This window comes from Eptatretus burgeri, chromosome 16 (genome assembly GCF_056783735.1).
Source record: "Eptatretus burgeri isolate ZD-2024b chromosome 16, Ebu_testis_v1, whole genome shotgun sequence".
Taxonomy (NCBI): domain Eukaryota; kingdom Metazoa; phylum Chordata; class Myxini; order Myxiniformes; family Myxinidae; genus Eptatretus; species Eptatretus burgeri.
This window is the reverse complement of record NC_140976.1, coordinates 15,033,599-15,049,272: the sequence shown is the minus strand read 5'-3', so window position 1 is coordinate 15,049,272 and position 15,674 is coordinate 15,033,599. Positions and strand designations below refer to the sequence as shown.

Below are 15,674 nucleotides of genomic sequence, written 5' to 3'. Positions count from 1 at the left end.
CCTAGAAATGTGATGATGACCATGGTGTGAGTGTTGTGAAGATGTGTGGGTCCCACTCGATCCCGCACAACTTGACAGGTGCAGCAAGGGCATGATGTCCGCATAATTTTGGGGCAAGCAAATTTGAAAATTGGCTCCCCAGGTAACGCTGGGTCTATTAGCATCCACTGGGGGAGGCGGTCAAGTGTAAATATCCTGTGAATAGTGTCGTTAAGGATTAGAGTAGGAATGTAAAGTATAAGTGTTGTGTTTTTGTGGAACCTTTTGTTTCCCCTCCCCAGATCACTGGAAGAGTGCTGGGCAAGAGCGATGATCCAGAGGATGGAGTGCAACTTCGCTCAGTGCTCTCATGTGATAAAATAAAATAAAAAAAACGAATGATTGTTTAGGCGAGGATAAGGCCATAAGGGGGTAGTACATTAAGCAGGATAGGTAAGTTAGCTGCGACTCGCTGCCCATTGCCCCTCCTACTTTATTTCGTTAGGTTAATTAGGTTTGAGTCAGTAAGTGTTAAGGCTGGTACGGTAGCGCCTGTGATATACCTTGCAGGAGCTGCGGTACCAGAGGAGGGGGCAGTGTTATGTTTGAGGTGGGGGGGTATGCATTCAAAGGGTAATTAGGATGTTTAATTAGGTATGCCATGCTGTTCGAGTTTACCAGGATCTCGATGTAATAAGTAGCAATTCAGTGGTGATAAGTTGTCTAGTAAATGTTCATTTCTTCAAGGGGGGAAATGATAATTGTCACGTAATTAGATAGGGACACGGGATAGGGTAAGTGTGTCTGCGTAAACCCCTTTTGGTATTCTCTGGAGACTGGCCGTGACGTCACAGGACAGTGCAGCGGATGGCTCCTCCCCGTGATCACGATTGGCAGAAGGCGACGGCGGTGGGCCAATAAACGGCTCGATTGGAAGTGACGAGGACAGGAGGATAAAAAGGTTCTGTTCGGGGTCGAAAAGGAAGAGGAAGAAGATTACAACCAAAAGATCGTGTTTTTTTGGTGTGGAGGCTGTTGCGCGGGGAGCATCCTTGTTGTTGTGCTGATTCTATTGTGTTCTTGATCGTGTCTTCGAGCCTTGCTGAGCCTCGTGCCTCACCTTGGTTGGCTCTGGGGTTCTGCTGACTCGGAGTACGGGGTCGAACGGCGGGCGTTCCTGCCTCCCTCTCCTGCTCGCAACTTGGCGCCAGAACTGGTTCCCTGGCGGCTGTGAGCGGACTTGGGCCAAGACCAGGAGGTCGACAGCACCACGGTTTCTCCTGCCCCCCTGACGAGAGCAAGGCCAGCTCGTCTGACGCCGATCCAGGGACAGTTGCGTCCACACCACGGTCCAGCCTGACCACCAGAAATAGCTACGTTGTGTGTGTGTGTGTGTGTGTGTGTGTGTGTGTGTGTGTGTGTGTGTGTGTGTGTGTGTGTGTGTGTGTGTGTGTGTGCGTGTGTGTGCTTGGCGCCTTAGAGGGATTGAGAACTGTATATTCATTGGAATTGTCTGTGTTTTTCCCCACGCCCGATCCCACACCATCCCGTCGAATCGCCCCGGATCCCTCTTCTTGCCGAGTCTTGTTATTTCTGGTAATAATAAAAACAAATAAACATCATCAACTCAGTGAAAAGTGACTCGTGCCACCTTCCTCGTCCCGTTTGCGGTAGAGCGATTAGAACCGCCATGTTTGGGTTATAAATAAATAAACCGCCTCCATCGTTTCGGCTCATTCTAAGTTGGCGGGACTGTTCAAGTCCCGTGGACGTCACGATATATATATATATATATATATATATATATATATATATATATATATATATATATATATATATATATATATATATTTTTTTTTTTTTTTAAAGTAACTCGTGGGCCTGTTCGTCCATTGGACCAAATTTTCATTGGTCTTCACAGCCTTGTAGCATATCCGCCTGCTATTATTGCTTGAGCATTAGCTTGCCTTTCACCAAAACCAGATGTGCTTGGGGCCAGCGTGGGGATTATATGTTAATTATTATTATTGCCATATGATACTCCTATTCTTATTATTGTTGTAAATATTATTAGTATAAATTAATGTATGCTTTGTTACAATGTTATCATTGTTTTTGTTATTTTTTTTGGAATTAGAATGCCATGCCATGGTAGGATGTATTAAGCTGTTTTACATACCTCAACATGGCATGCGTTTAAACCATGGGAATGCTAACCGATTTTTTTTTTTAATGGTTAATTAGCCTAATCAACTCAGCTGGTCATGAAGATCATTTTGGTGTATCACATTCCACATCAGAATGCTCTTGTAGAGTTCTACAAAAACCATCACACACACACACACACACACACACACACACACACACACACACACACACACACACACACACACACACACACACACACACACACACACACACACACACACACACACACACACACTGGATTAAATCCATCTATGTTATTAAATGTGGCTTATGGTACATTTTACCCCTCCCCCTCAATCTTGGCATTTGGTTCGGTCCATGATGGGGATGACCACATATGCGAAATGATGCGATTATCATTAAAAAAAAAAAACCTTAATGTTTTATATATTTTACTATTTTGGTTTGGATTAGATCCATAGATGTTATTAAATTGTTTTAGTTGTTTCAGTTGATTTGGGTGATTGTCTGGATATGTATCACTTTGGAATGGTTCTGTCCACTGTCCATTTCCCCCCCTCCCACAATCCCGGCCTGGTTTGGGTGAGTCCACATTTACCTTTGATTATTTTTTCTAATAAAACGATAAATGTTTTATATATTTTAAAAATTTTGGTTGCGTGCACTCGCCCAGAGACAAAGTAACTTCCTCGCGTTGGAATCACCATCATAGCTTCAGCAATAATTTAGGTAGGTTGGGCTACAGTTTTACATTGTTTTGAGAGGGTAAGAAGCAGAAGTAGTACAAATTGGTGTTTTATCAATCTCTCATTGTGTTACTTTAGCAATGTATTTTGGCGTCTTTTTAAGTCTTGGGAGTTCAGAAAATGCTCGAGAATAAAAGTTATGGGTTTTAAATGCTTTTTACTTCACTCTATTGGAGTTTATCAGTGTATCATTGTGTACACGTTTGAATGGGCAGCCATTTTTTTTTCCTGTATCATCCCTCAATATGGAGTACTACCATACTCCATGATAAAAATAAAGATTTTAAAAGTCGAAGAAATTAATTCTGGAATTTACCGCTGTTTTACCCAGTGTTTTATGCACTCCCTTCTTTGACACATTACATTAGTTATTTGTGCCTGTTGTTTGTGTCCTTCATGACTTCCTTTTATAGAAATAGTAAGTTTCCTGTTTGGAATTATTGCCATATTGCATTTGGGTCTGTTTGTTACTTGCAAAATCGAAGATTTTTCAAGTATATTGGTTAGTCGCTTTTGTTGGGTGGTCGCTAGACTACCGTTATTCTCAGGTTTTCCATCTGTCTGTCTATGTATGTAATGGACAGCTCTGGAGGCCAGGGGAGTCAACCGATTTTGATGAAACTTGACTGGTAGGTTCATACCAGGATCTAGTTGTATGCTTTTGCGCACCGTTGCTATGGACACCACCGTTGGCCAGCAACGGGACTTTGAAATTTTTGAAAAAAATCCGAATTTTTTTTTTCCCGAAAATCAAAAATCGGCTTCCACACTTTTATGCGCACTATAATCAACCTTTGTCAAAATGTTCAGCCCGATCTGTCAAAAAGTGTATGACTAGTATGCAATTATGTAGCGACCACCCATGTCGCCTACCGGCTTGTTCTTCTGTCTATTTGTCTTTATGTCACCTACAGGTCACAAATTTAAACTGATCTTCACAAAACTTCACCACATGGTAGAGTTTGTCATAAGGAAGATGCCTATTGTTTTTGAGGTCGAAAGGTCAACAACTAAAGTGGTATTTCTAAAATCCTCAATTTTCATCCTATTGACTTGAAATTTGAAGAGGATTTATATTTCAGGTCAATTAATTCAACCAGCCAATTATTTTTGAGGTCAACATGGACCAAAAGGTCAACATAGGCCCAAGGTCAAAAACTGAGGTGGTATTTCTAAAATCCTCAATTTTCATCTGATTGACTTGAAATTTCAAGAGGATTTGTATAATTGGTCACTGAATTCAACCACCCATTATTTTCGAGGTCAACATTGGCCAAAAAGACAACATAGGCCAAATTTCTAAAATTGTCAATTTTCATCCGATTCACTTAAGATTTGAAGAATAGTTGGATATTTGGTTATTGAATTCAACCACCAATTATTTTTGAGGTCAAATTTGTTTTATGGATTTCGCAAGTGTCGTGCTCCGCATGACGTCATCTTCTTGTTTGTTTATTTGTCTTGGATTTCTACTCTTATATTTTGGTTTCTTCTCTTTCTTATTTGTTCCATATTAAACCTCCTGTTATTGCTGTGGTTATTTTGGTACAACGTCGCCGTCTTGTTTGTCTGTCTTTATTTGTTTGGCCGCACAGAACTTTCATGTTTTTCTCCGCAACTGCTTGTCGGATGGAGATGAAATTTTCACCATTGTTGCGACTACTCATGTAGAATGTTTCATTGATAATTATGATGTCAGAGGTCATGTGGTGTGGCAGCCATATTGAAAAAATGGAAAAACTTTGGACCTCTATCTCTGAAACCCCACCAAGGAAAATTTTGAAACTTGGCACACGGCAAGTACTCTTCATGGGGGAATGAGTGTGATTTTTTTTAATGACGTCATAGGTGCCCTCACTATGACGTCATAATTGCATATGTAGAACGCCACATTCAATCCGTATGAAATTTTTTTGAGTCATCTCAGGATAAAATGGTCCAGACAAAAATAATTTCATGACATCATCAGTCACGTGATTCGTCAGCCATATTGTTTTTTTTTCAAAAATCATCTCTGAAGTGGCTGAACAGATCGAGGCGAAACTTTACACATTTGACCGCCTGTCCATGAGGAACGAAAGGTTCACACATATGATGTCATTGGTCACATGGTTTGGCAGCCATATCGGATTTACCTGAAAATCTGTAAAAATACACCACTCAAAAGAAGTCCTGGTGAGGGTTTGCAATCTCTGATTGCTCTTTTTCTTGTTTTCAATTTTGTTTGACTGCCAGACAGGCAGGCAGAGTAAGAAAATGATCTCACTCCTCTCTGCATGCGTAATTGGGACGAATTCAGAAACAAAGTACTGTAAACGACGGATTTGACTTGCGATTCATGTTTGGATTAGTTTTCAAACTAAAACATTCAATTCAAATCGGTTGTTCCTCGATCATAAACTGATAAGATGGACGGATGGACGTGAACCAATTGCTTAATCCTGCTTTTCCTTCAAGTGCGTGGGGTAATAACAAGTGTACTGGATTAAAAGGGATCACTGCCACCCAATACATTTCGCACCAATTCCCTCGGCTGACAAGACATGGCCTCTCATTTTTCACTCTTGACTTTCTTTTGCACCTCCAACATTAATTGAGAATGACTTCTTGTAACAAGGGAAGGGAATAAGAGTGAAGCACAGTATGTGTTTGTGTCACATGTAAACCAGCCCAGGTAACTCAGGTAGATTATCCCTTCGTGAAGGTTGTTCACAATCCTGTTGAGTTGTGGTGTTTTTTTTTTTTGCCAACAATCCTATATTGTTGTGGCAGTTTTGAGATTTTCTCTACTTTCTGAAGCTTAGTATCTAAATATAGCCTCGAGGTATGTTATCACCTCTGTGCTGTCTCGCATGGGTCTGAATCCTGGCCCAGCTATAAACTGTAATCCTGGTGTTTTACCAGATAGGATGATTCATCAATGTGTGCACCATCACAAAGGTGTACCTGAAACTGGTTGTCCTGTCTGTCAGCATTAGTTGTTGGGTGTTAGATCCCACTTTGTCCTTCATGAAGTGGATAAATTCTTGCTCTAACCTTCAAGGGGCACTGCATCAGTGACACAGCTTTGCCCCCCCCACCTCCCCCCCCAGCAAATGATACCATTTTGCTGCAAACTAAACAAGATGGTACTGCTGCATTCAGCTTGATTTCACCGACAATCTTAAGTATGCCAGTCCATTGTCCTTACCGACAAGCCACCGTCGCTGGATCGACTGCTGTACAGCTTGGTACTGGACCAGGGTGACTCTCTTTGGACGTTTGAGGTCCACTGGCAAGGACTTGGTGCTGGCAGAAATTTGAAATCAAAAGACACCATGTGGGATCCTTCGCATCCACCAGCTCATGGTTTCAGAATGGACATCAAACTTGATGTCCATCCGAGGGATAGCACCCTTTGTGGTGTAACGCCCTGCCTGTGAAGCTCCAGTCGGGCCAATAATCAAATCCAGACTCGACAGCTCAAAGATGAGCTTGACTTTTCTGCACCATCCTATTGGACGTTTAAATGTGTACAAAATGTCTGTCTTCCCTGCAGTTATGTGTGATAAGAGTCCATTTTTCAAATAATCCTTTTGTTGGTCTCCAGGAGTATTTGATAGGCTCTCATTGAATGCGTTGTTTGCAGTCGGTATTAAAAGCAGTTGTCCTTCAGGATGTTGCAGGGGAAGCACATCAGCCTCTGAGCTGTTGATTCTGGGGTTTGATTCCCACCCTGACTAAATTCCTGTTGATGCTTCACAAAGAGGTCATTGCATCACAAGGAGCCCAGAGATGAGATGGGCAATACCAGGTTTTTTTGGGGGGGGGGGGGTTGGTTTGTATACCTTGTCGAGGCTCATCTGAGAGCTTACACTCAACGCACAGCAAGAGGGGCATTAGACAAGAGGGGCGGGAGAGGGAAGGACAAAACAGTTAGGAACAGAGACATTCGGAGATCTGTGGAAGGGAGACGGATGGGGCAGGGAACACGGGGGGTATACAAGATGGACATTACAGGGACTTTCAGGAAGGAAAGCAGGGAATTTGAAGGAGGTGGGCAACCCTCTACTGGTAAAACCACCAAAATCACGAATCACTTCTCACCTTCACTCTTTCATTCCTCTTTTTCCCCACCTTTGGAATAAACTCCCTCACTCTATTCAATCCCATTCTTCCCTCCAGGCCTCCAAAACAGCTGTTCACCACCACCTGATAAAAGTTTATTTGCTCCATGGAAATGCCCACATCGCACCCCCAAAAAACTGCTTGGTTTTACCTGCCAAAATTGTCACACCTGCTCAAATTTACTTTCCAAAATAAATTATTGGTGAAATGAGTTATAGTGTTTTCTTTTAAAGTTTCTCGCACCTCCGCAAATAATTCCCTTGCCGTGCGCATCATGCCATCTCTGCCACACAATGACGTCACAATGTGCGTTGCACTTTGCTCTTGGGCGGCACCGGGTAATAAATTGGAATACCTGCCGGGGACGAGACTTCCATGGCACTGGGCATGAGAGAACGAATCTTTGTCTTGGTTGTCCTGGTTCTCACTTGGGGAAAGACCCTCCTTGGGCAGAACGGGTGGCCCAAGGCATGTCGGACGAGGTGTGACAATTTCACGGTGGGTTTTGTGCTCCACATACTTCATTCATTCGTCCCTCTTGCCTTTTCCTTTAATTTACCTTGATTTATTTATTTATTTAATACCTACATGCCCTTCAAATCCACCCCACATTGAAATATTATACGTGATAAACTTTAATTGACATATTTGTTTATTGTCGGCATGAAAATTCAGCAAACCACCGAGGGCTTCTGGACCTGCAACAAGACCTCGAGTTTGCGACCAGTGAGTAACCTCCTGCTCACCTATCATCTCTTCCCTTGTTCACCTGTCAAATCCTTTCACTTTTCCAATCTTCCGATGTGTTCTTCCTGCTATATTGGAATCTTGGTATTTCCAACTACGATACCTCAAAAACTTCCGCAGGCCGACAATCCCACCGAAAGTAAAGGAACTTTATTTTTATTTTTATTTGAAATTTTGGACAATTTTGTGAAACTTCTTTCCCATTATTCCTGATTGTGAAATATTCTTCAGATAAATGTGCTTTTAGGGATTGAGAGGTCCCGATTATACAATGCAACTGAGTGTCACTCGAAGCACAGCATTGTTACAAATCGCACTTACGGCTGGTCATCGAAGTTTGATCGACACAACAGTGATAACTGAAAACAGAGAAGGGGTGAAAGCACGAACAAAGGGGGAAAGGAATACTGTGCAGGAAAAGCACAAAGGGCAAGCGGTCGAGCAGCTTCATATAGGAATAACATGTACAAGGCTTGCTCACCCCTCCCCCCCCCTCTCGCATCCCAATCACCTCCCTTTGTGGCTTTCCCCTCCTCCCCATACTCACCCATTCTTCCTCAATAGTCTCTCCGTTGTGACCCTCTACCAAGCTGATGGTGTATTTCTGCTCTTTCCACTGTTCTGTTTTGTGTTGCAGCTCTTACATGAGCCTCAACTTCATATACGACTCGATGTCTGTGATCGCCAAGAGAAAGCCTTCGCCGGCTTACCCTGGCGATCACCCGCGACTTTCCCTTGGCCCGCGATCCAATGATGGCCATATTATTTTCTGACCGCCATATGGCCTTGACTTTCAACATTTAGGGATAGAGTGTAAATTAAGAAAATGTGTCCACTTCGACAATCTATCCAGAAAACTCAACATCATGAAAATCGGAGGACAATCATTCAAGTTATGATTAAAAAAGTGTTTTTATTTTATTTTATTAATTAGGTCACAATCCAAAAAAAGTAGGTCAAGGACACTAATCAAATATCAGGTGCACAAATATTATGATGCAAGAACATCTTGGAAGGCCAAGCAGTCTTTGAGATTCCGCATTGGCAAAAATGGAGTGATGCGTACCTTGTCCAAGGCTCGTGTGATGACAAAAAAAAAGTGTTGTTTTTTTTCAATTGACTTTGACCGCATTGTTTTTCAGACTCCATTTTACCTTGACCTTTAACCCGGAGGGATATGATGTAAATGTGCCTTGATCTCGGCGGTCTGAGGAGTGCAATTTAGTTCCAATCAGAAAAACTTCAGTTGAGGTTTGGTGAACGATGTTAAAATGTCGAATTCGGTCATGAGCATGAAAAAAAATTAGGTCGTGGTCAAAAATTATGTCAACGCTGAATACCTTTTCCATTATTGATGCAAAAGTCCCAGCCAGATGCAAGATAAAGCTCGTAAACTGAGAGCGCAGGAAAGAAACCCTAAAGCAGGTATTGGCCTTCCCCGACCGTGTACGAGTCGACGGGGAGGCTTAAATAGACAAACCATGTTGTAAATGTCGAGCAGGTTTATGGATTAAGTTTCTCAAATTGGTATTTGCTGGTGTTGTTTGTGTCGGCTGAAAAAATGTCTCTTACACCTTACTAGATCAAACTGGAAACGATGGGAACAGCCGATGATGCTGAAGGTATGTGTGGTCAAGCTTTCTTCTGATTCGTTCTTCCTCTGTATGTTTGAACAAATTTTCGAGGTGAAAGGCAAACATCATATTCTTGGATTTTTCAAGTGAAAGGCAAACATCATCTTACAGGAACCAACATTCTCTCGGAAGAGCTCGCGACCAGTCGATGTCAGTCCTTCGATAAGTCGGAGCCCGACTTTGAGCTCACCTGAGGTCAATTACACAAGGATACGCAATAAAATTTGATGCAGGAGGAGGCCATCCGTCCAATCAAGTCTGCACCCCATCAACTGATCCCCTTCCGAATACAACCGAAAACACGATTTGCTTTACCTATAGCTGCCTGGCACTGTGCTACCTGCTTACCTCCCATATCTATTAGCACCCCCAGATCCTTCTCCCGTGTGACACGCTCCAAAATTACCCCTTACATCCTGTAATCTCTATTTTCATTGTTCTTTCCCATCCCCAACACCTTACACTTGTTCAGGTTAAATTACATCTGCCAATCTTTTACCCAATCGATACAAGTATCAATACTTTCCTGTATCTGATCCCCATCCCCTCTGCTATCCACCTCACCTCCAAGCTTTGTGTCATCTGCAAATTTGGAAATCTTACTCTTTACCCTATTATCCAAATCATTGATGTAAATAATAAATAGTAATGGTCCGAATCCTGATCCCTGAGGGACCCCGCAACTTCCATCCTCCCAGCAAGACATCCTCCCACTCACAGCCACTCTTTGCTTCCTACCACAAAGCCAGTTTGCAATCCAATTAGCTACCTGACCAGCCACTCACCTCTGATGTGATCCCTTATCAAATGCCTTCATAAAGTTTAGATATACTATGTCCACTGCCCTTCCTTCATCCACCCAATCAGACACAGCTTCATAGAACTCCAAAAGATTTGTTAAACAGGAACCACCTTTGGTAAACCCATGCTGATTTCCTTGAATTAGTTTGTATTTATTTAAATGATCCCTAATTAATGTCTCCAACAGCTTCCCAACAACTGAAATCAAGTTCTCAAGCCTCTCACCGTCCTCCAAGGCTTGGTGGCAGGTGGTCAATCCTGTCTGGTATAAATATCCCATCTGTACCTTCACTCCTATAAAGAAAGGGTGGTCAGGTTGGTTAGACATTGCTCTTGAAGAAGCTGAATACCGTAATTCTGTTTGCTGAGATGGCCAAGATTCCCAATCCCTCCTTTTATGTTCCCATCTTTTCAATGGAGAAGTCTTCAGGCATTATTTCTTCAACAATGCTCTCATCTCGGATCATCAGTTCAGATTCTTCCCCAGGCTATTCCACCTTGGACATGTTTATGTTAACTTAACATTGGATGATGGATTCAACAAATGTCAAACGAGAGGTCAGGGCCATCTCACTGGACATCTCTTCAACCTTTGATACCGTCCGACGCACAGACTTTCTTCCCAAGCCGTCTGTCAATGGGATTCAGAAGACCAGCCGAGAATGATTATCTGATTTTTGTTTTTTTCCTTTGCAAGGACATGCAACATGTTGCTCTTGTTATCGTCTTGTGAACTTCTGTTGAGGCTAAATGTCACAAGGGCCATTTTAGAACCAATGCTATTCCTGATCTCCATCAGTGACTTCCCTGCATCCCTGTAAAACCATCTATCTCATTTTGCTGCTCCCCTTCCCTGTGCAGAGCAGTATCACCACACTCTGAGAATTATGTTATTGCAGCAGCTTACCTGTCTGCAAATCTGGATTTGGAAAAAAAAATCACAAGTCGTTGGTCATCTACCTGCAATGTCTTTCAATCCAAGAAAATCCCACGCACTAAACCCATCCCTCCAGATTGCATCTCTTCAGGAGTTGACTTGAGAGGTAAATGAGGTCCCCACCCCTCCCATTTACCTGTGTGGTTGACTTCTGAAATAAGTGCAATCGCCGGAGCTCTTTGGTCTCACGAGCTGCAACAAGCTGACTTGGGTGCACCTTATCTCTAAACTCCTTCTCTTTCGGCTGTCCGTTGCAAATGATGATGACCGTGGAGGCGTGTGGGTTAACGCTTGCGTGATGATGGGCAGCGAGATCAGCATCGGATACAAATCCTTTGTTACAATGAGGGCAATGGAAGTTTGTCGGTCAGTTTTTATTGCCAACTTTGTGCCGCTGGAGATGACTGCGTTGATATTCATCCTCTCTTTGTTGCTGAACCATCTCAACTGAGTCGTAGATAATAGTTCTCCACTGTTTTTTTTTTTTTTCATCTCTGGCAAGTTCTTCTCAGTTCTCTTTGTTCATGTTTGCTTTCTTCAGATGTCTTTTCACAACATCTTTGTCACGTAGCTTTTGTCCTCCAGGTGCACGTTTGCCCTCCTTCAACGCTCCATAAAATAAAAAAATTTTTAGGAGCCAATTCTCTGGCATACGAATGACATCACCTGTCCATCGAAGTTGAGCAGATGTAATTAGTGCCCCAACACTGGGTATCCCAGCTCTCCTTCGGACTGTGGTATTGGGGACTCAGGTCTTTTTAAGACATTGTCGAGACTCGTATGAGAGCAAACACACAGAACGTACAATAAGGGGAGCAGGAGACAAGAGGGGTGGGAGAGGGAAAGAAAAAATCAGTGGAGTACAGAGACATGAGGAGATCTGTGGAAGGAGGAGGGATGGGGCAGGGTACATGGGGTAAACAAGATAGATACTACAGGGACTTTCAGGAAGGAAAGCAGAGAATTTGAAGGAGGTGGGTTTGGGGTGGATTAACGGGGGTAGAAAAGATCATGGTTTTGGATGGGGAAAGATAAGAGGTGGTGGTGAACAGCTGTTTTGAAGACCTGGAGGGAAGAATGGGATTGAAGAGAGTGTGGGAGTTTGTTCCAAAGGTGGGGAAAAAGAGGAATGAAAGAGTGAAGGTGAGCGGTGATTCTTGATTTTGGTAGTTTTACCAGAAGGGGGTTGCTGGCAGACCTAGAGTGCCCTGCGGAAATATAGGGGGGGGAGGACATATCTCAGACAGAGCAGGGGGAGCGAGGCCGGAGAGGAGAAGGTAGAAGAAAAAGACCACCGACCAGCCTGTGGTGAGGGAGTGAGAGGCCCAAAGACTCAGCCTCATCGCAGGAGATACCAATGATCCCAAGTGCCTTGGTTTCCACAGCGTGAAGCCGAGAAAGGTGGGAGGCAGGAGCATCAGCCCAGAGGGGAGAGCAGTACTCCATCAGGCTGCGGACGAAAACTTTGTATGTGGTCAGGAGCTCAAGAGGGCTGAGGAAGGACTTTGCACGACGGAGGATTCCCAGTCAGCGACTGGCGTTGGAGGCCAGGTTGGAAATGTGGCTTTCCCAGGAAAGATCATGGCAGATAGTGAGACCCAGAAGCTTGAATGAAAGGACTTCTTCCAGAGGATTGTTGAGAAAGTAGATGGAGGGGGCAGGGGAGTTTCCAAACGGTCCTTTCGGAGAGACATAGTGAGAGTGTGAGATTTGTCAGGATTGAAAGACATGTTCCACGTGTTGGACCAGTTTGTGATTTTATCCAGATCTGCAGAGAGTGAAGAGGCTGCTGCTTGCCGATCTGAGGGATGACAGATCATTCATGAAAACTGGAAAAAGAACAGGGCCCAGAACGTTGCCTTGAGGAACTACAGCCTGGACAGGAAGAGGGGATGAAAGAACTCCATTTTGGGCCACACGTTGACTGCGACATGAGAGGAAGTCTGCGAGTCATGAGTCGAGATGGCCTTGGATACCATAGGAAGAGAGTTTGGTGAGCGGGGCAGGGTTCCAGACCGTACCAAAGACACGCGATATGTCTCGGGATACGGCTCTGATTTCATTTCTGCCATTGAGGACCTCCATCCATTGTTGGGAGAGCAGAAGCAGCATATCCAGGGTAGAGTGATCTGGTCTGAAACCAAATTGATGATTGGAAATCAGGCCATTGGAGAAGAGGAAGGATTTAATGTCTGAAGCGATGATGGATTCCATAACCTTGCTGATGATTGGGAGAAGGCTGATTGGTCTGTAGTTGCAGTGATCTGTTTTTGCACCTTGTTTGTGCAGGGTAGTGATGTTTACTCATTTCCAAGCAGATGGCAGATGACCTTCAGCAAATGAGAGTGTGAATGGAAGAGAAAGAAGGTGAGCAAGACAACTGGAGCAGGTTTTTAGGACACGTGGGCTGATGCCGTCTGGACCGGTTGCAGAATCTGAGTCGAGGTTTGACAGCAAGCTCTCCACCTTGTCAGGAGAAAAGGACACAGAGTCCAGGGACAGTTGGGTGTGACTGGGTAAGGTGAGTACAGAAAGTGAAGGGTTTGGGACACAAGATTTAGGATTAAACACGGAGTTGAGGCATTCAGCCTTTTCACGTGCAGTGTCAGCTCTGCGGTGATTTGATGTAAGGGAGGGGATGGAGGGGGAACATACACCAAAAAGTGTTGTCATTTGATTCCCAGAAGCTGCCGCAGGTGTCTTAATTGCAAGTTTGTGAGTTTGTTTATGTGGCTCTTGTTGAGAGTCATAACTTCCACTGAGTACAAAAGTGCAGTCATCACCACAGCTCGATAGACCTTTGTTTTGTTTGTAGTTCTGATGTCATGCTGGAACCAGAGACTTTTGGTCAGGCTTCCGAAAGCTTTTGATGCTGCCTGCATGTGGTGGAATCCAAATTAATTTAGAGTCCAAATTGTTTCGCTGCATCCCTGAGTGAATGGGCAACTTGGGCTGAATCGTCAGCAAACAGAAGTTCTCCAACGCATTCTACTCGCACATTGGTGTTGGCATGTTTTCTGCTATTTCTGGCCTGGATATGAATTCCAGAACTAAAATTTTGTGACACTGGTAAAGACTCAAGTTAGGAACGAAGTCAACTGAATGGGTGCTGGCGCACGGCCCTGTGTGGGTGCTAGCGCACGGCCCTGTGTGGGTGCTGGCGCACGGCCCTGTGTGGGTGCTGGCGCACGGCCCTGTGTGGGTGCTGGCGCACGGCCCTGTGTGGGTGCTGGCGCACGGCCCTGTGTGGGTGCTAGCGCACGGCCCTGTGTGGGTGCTGGCGCTCGGCCCTGTGTGGGTGCTGGCGCACGGCCCTGTGTGGGTGCTGGCGCACGGCCCTGTGTGGGTGCTGGCGCACGGCCCTGTGTGGGTGCTAGCGCACGGCCCTGTGTGGGTGCTGGCGCTCGGCCCTGTGTGGGTGCTGGCGCACGGCCCTGTGTGGGTGCTGGCGCACGGCCCTGGGCGGGTGCCGGCACACGGCCCTGAGCGGGTGCCGGCACACAGCCCTGAGCGGGTGCTTGTGCACAGCCCTGGGCGGGTGCTTGCACACGGCCCTGAGTGGGTGCCGGCACACGACCCTGAGTGGGTGCCGGCACACGACCCTGAGTGGGTGCCGGCGGACGGCCCTGCGTGGGTGCCGGCGCACGGCCCTGGGTGGGTGCCTGCGCACGGCCCTGGGTGGGTGCTGGCACATGGCCCTGGGCGCTTTTTGAAGTGTGTGTGGGGTCATTGTCCTGCTGCAAGACCCATGACCTTCGACAGAGACTCGGCTTTCTGATGCTGGGTTGAACATTGTGCTCCAAAATGCCTTGGTAATCTCCTGATTTCATGATGCCATGCACACATTCACGGCACTCAATGCCAGAGGCAGCACAGCATCCCCAAACATCACTGAACCTCCTCCATGTTTGACTGTAGGGAAGGTGTTCTTTTTTTGAACTTTTCATTTTGTTTTCTGTAAACATAGAGATGATGTGCTTTTATTTATGAAAAAGCTCTAATTTGGTCTCCTCTGTCCACACGACATTCTTCCAGGATTTTGGCTTGTTCAGGTGTGTTTTGGCAAATTCCAGTTGGACTTTCTTATATCTCTCTCAGCAGCGGGGTCCTCCTTCCATCGAACCACCTTTCATTGAGTTGGAGACAGATGGTGCGAGTTGAAACTGTCGTACCTTGTACCTGAAGGTCAGCTTGAACCTGTTTGGCAGTTGATCGAGGTGCTTTCTCCACCATTCGAACAATCCTTCGCTGCAATCTTCGATCAAGTTTTCTCTTGTGGCCACGTCCAGGCAGGTTGGCGACAGTGCCATGGGCCTTAAACTTCCTGATAACATTGTGTACGGTGGACACAGGAATATCAAGGTCTTTGGAGATGGACTTGTAGCCTTGAGATTGTCCATGTTTGGCTACAATCTTGTGTCTGACCTCTTCAGACAATTATCTGGTTTTCTTTGTTTTCTCCATGCTCATTGCGGTACATACAGTGACACAAAATAGCAGAATGACTCCTTTTCTCGATTCAAACCGGTTGAATGAGTGATTTTTATATATTGC

The 15,674-nt window shown here is 44.9% G+C and overlaps 1 protein-coding gene across 5 annotated transcripts in view; it reads left to right on the top strand.

Annotated features, from left to right (window-relative positions):
• The first annotated feature begins 7,342 nt into the window (after window positions 1-7,342).
• LOC147010579 (proto-oncogene tyrosine-protein kinase ROS-like) overlaps window positions 7,343-15,674 on the top strand; it is a 43,748-nt gene continuing 35,416 nt past the window's right edge. For all 5 annotated transcript variants that reach the window (XM_085859758.1, XM_085859760.1, XM_085859759.1 and 2 more), the window contains exons 1-2: window positions 7,343-7,499; window positions 7,677-7,727. In XM_085859758.1, the coding sequence (XP_085715884.1) occupies window positions 7,377-7,499; window positions 7,677-7,727 (174 nt within the window). In that variant the 5' untranslated portion in view covers window positions 7,343-7,376. The remainder of the gene's footprint in view (window positions 7,500-7,676; window positions 7,728-15,674) is intronic.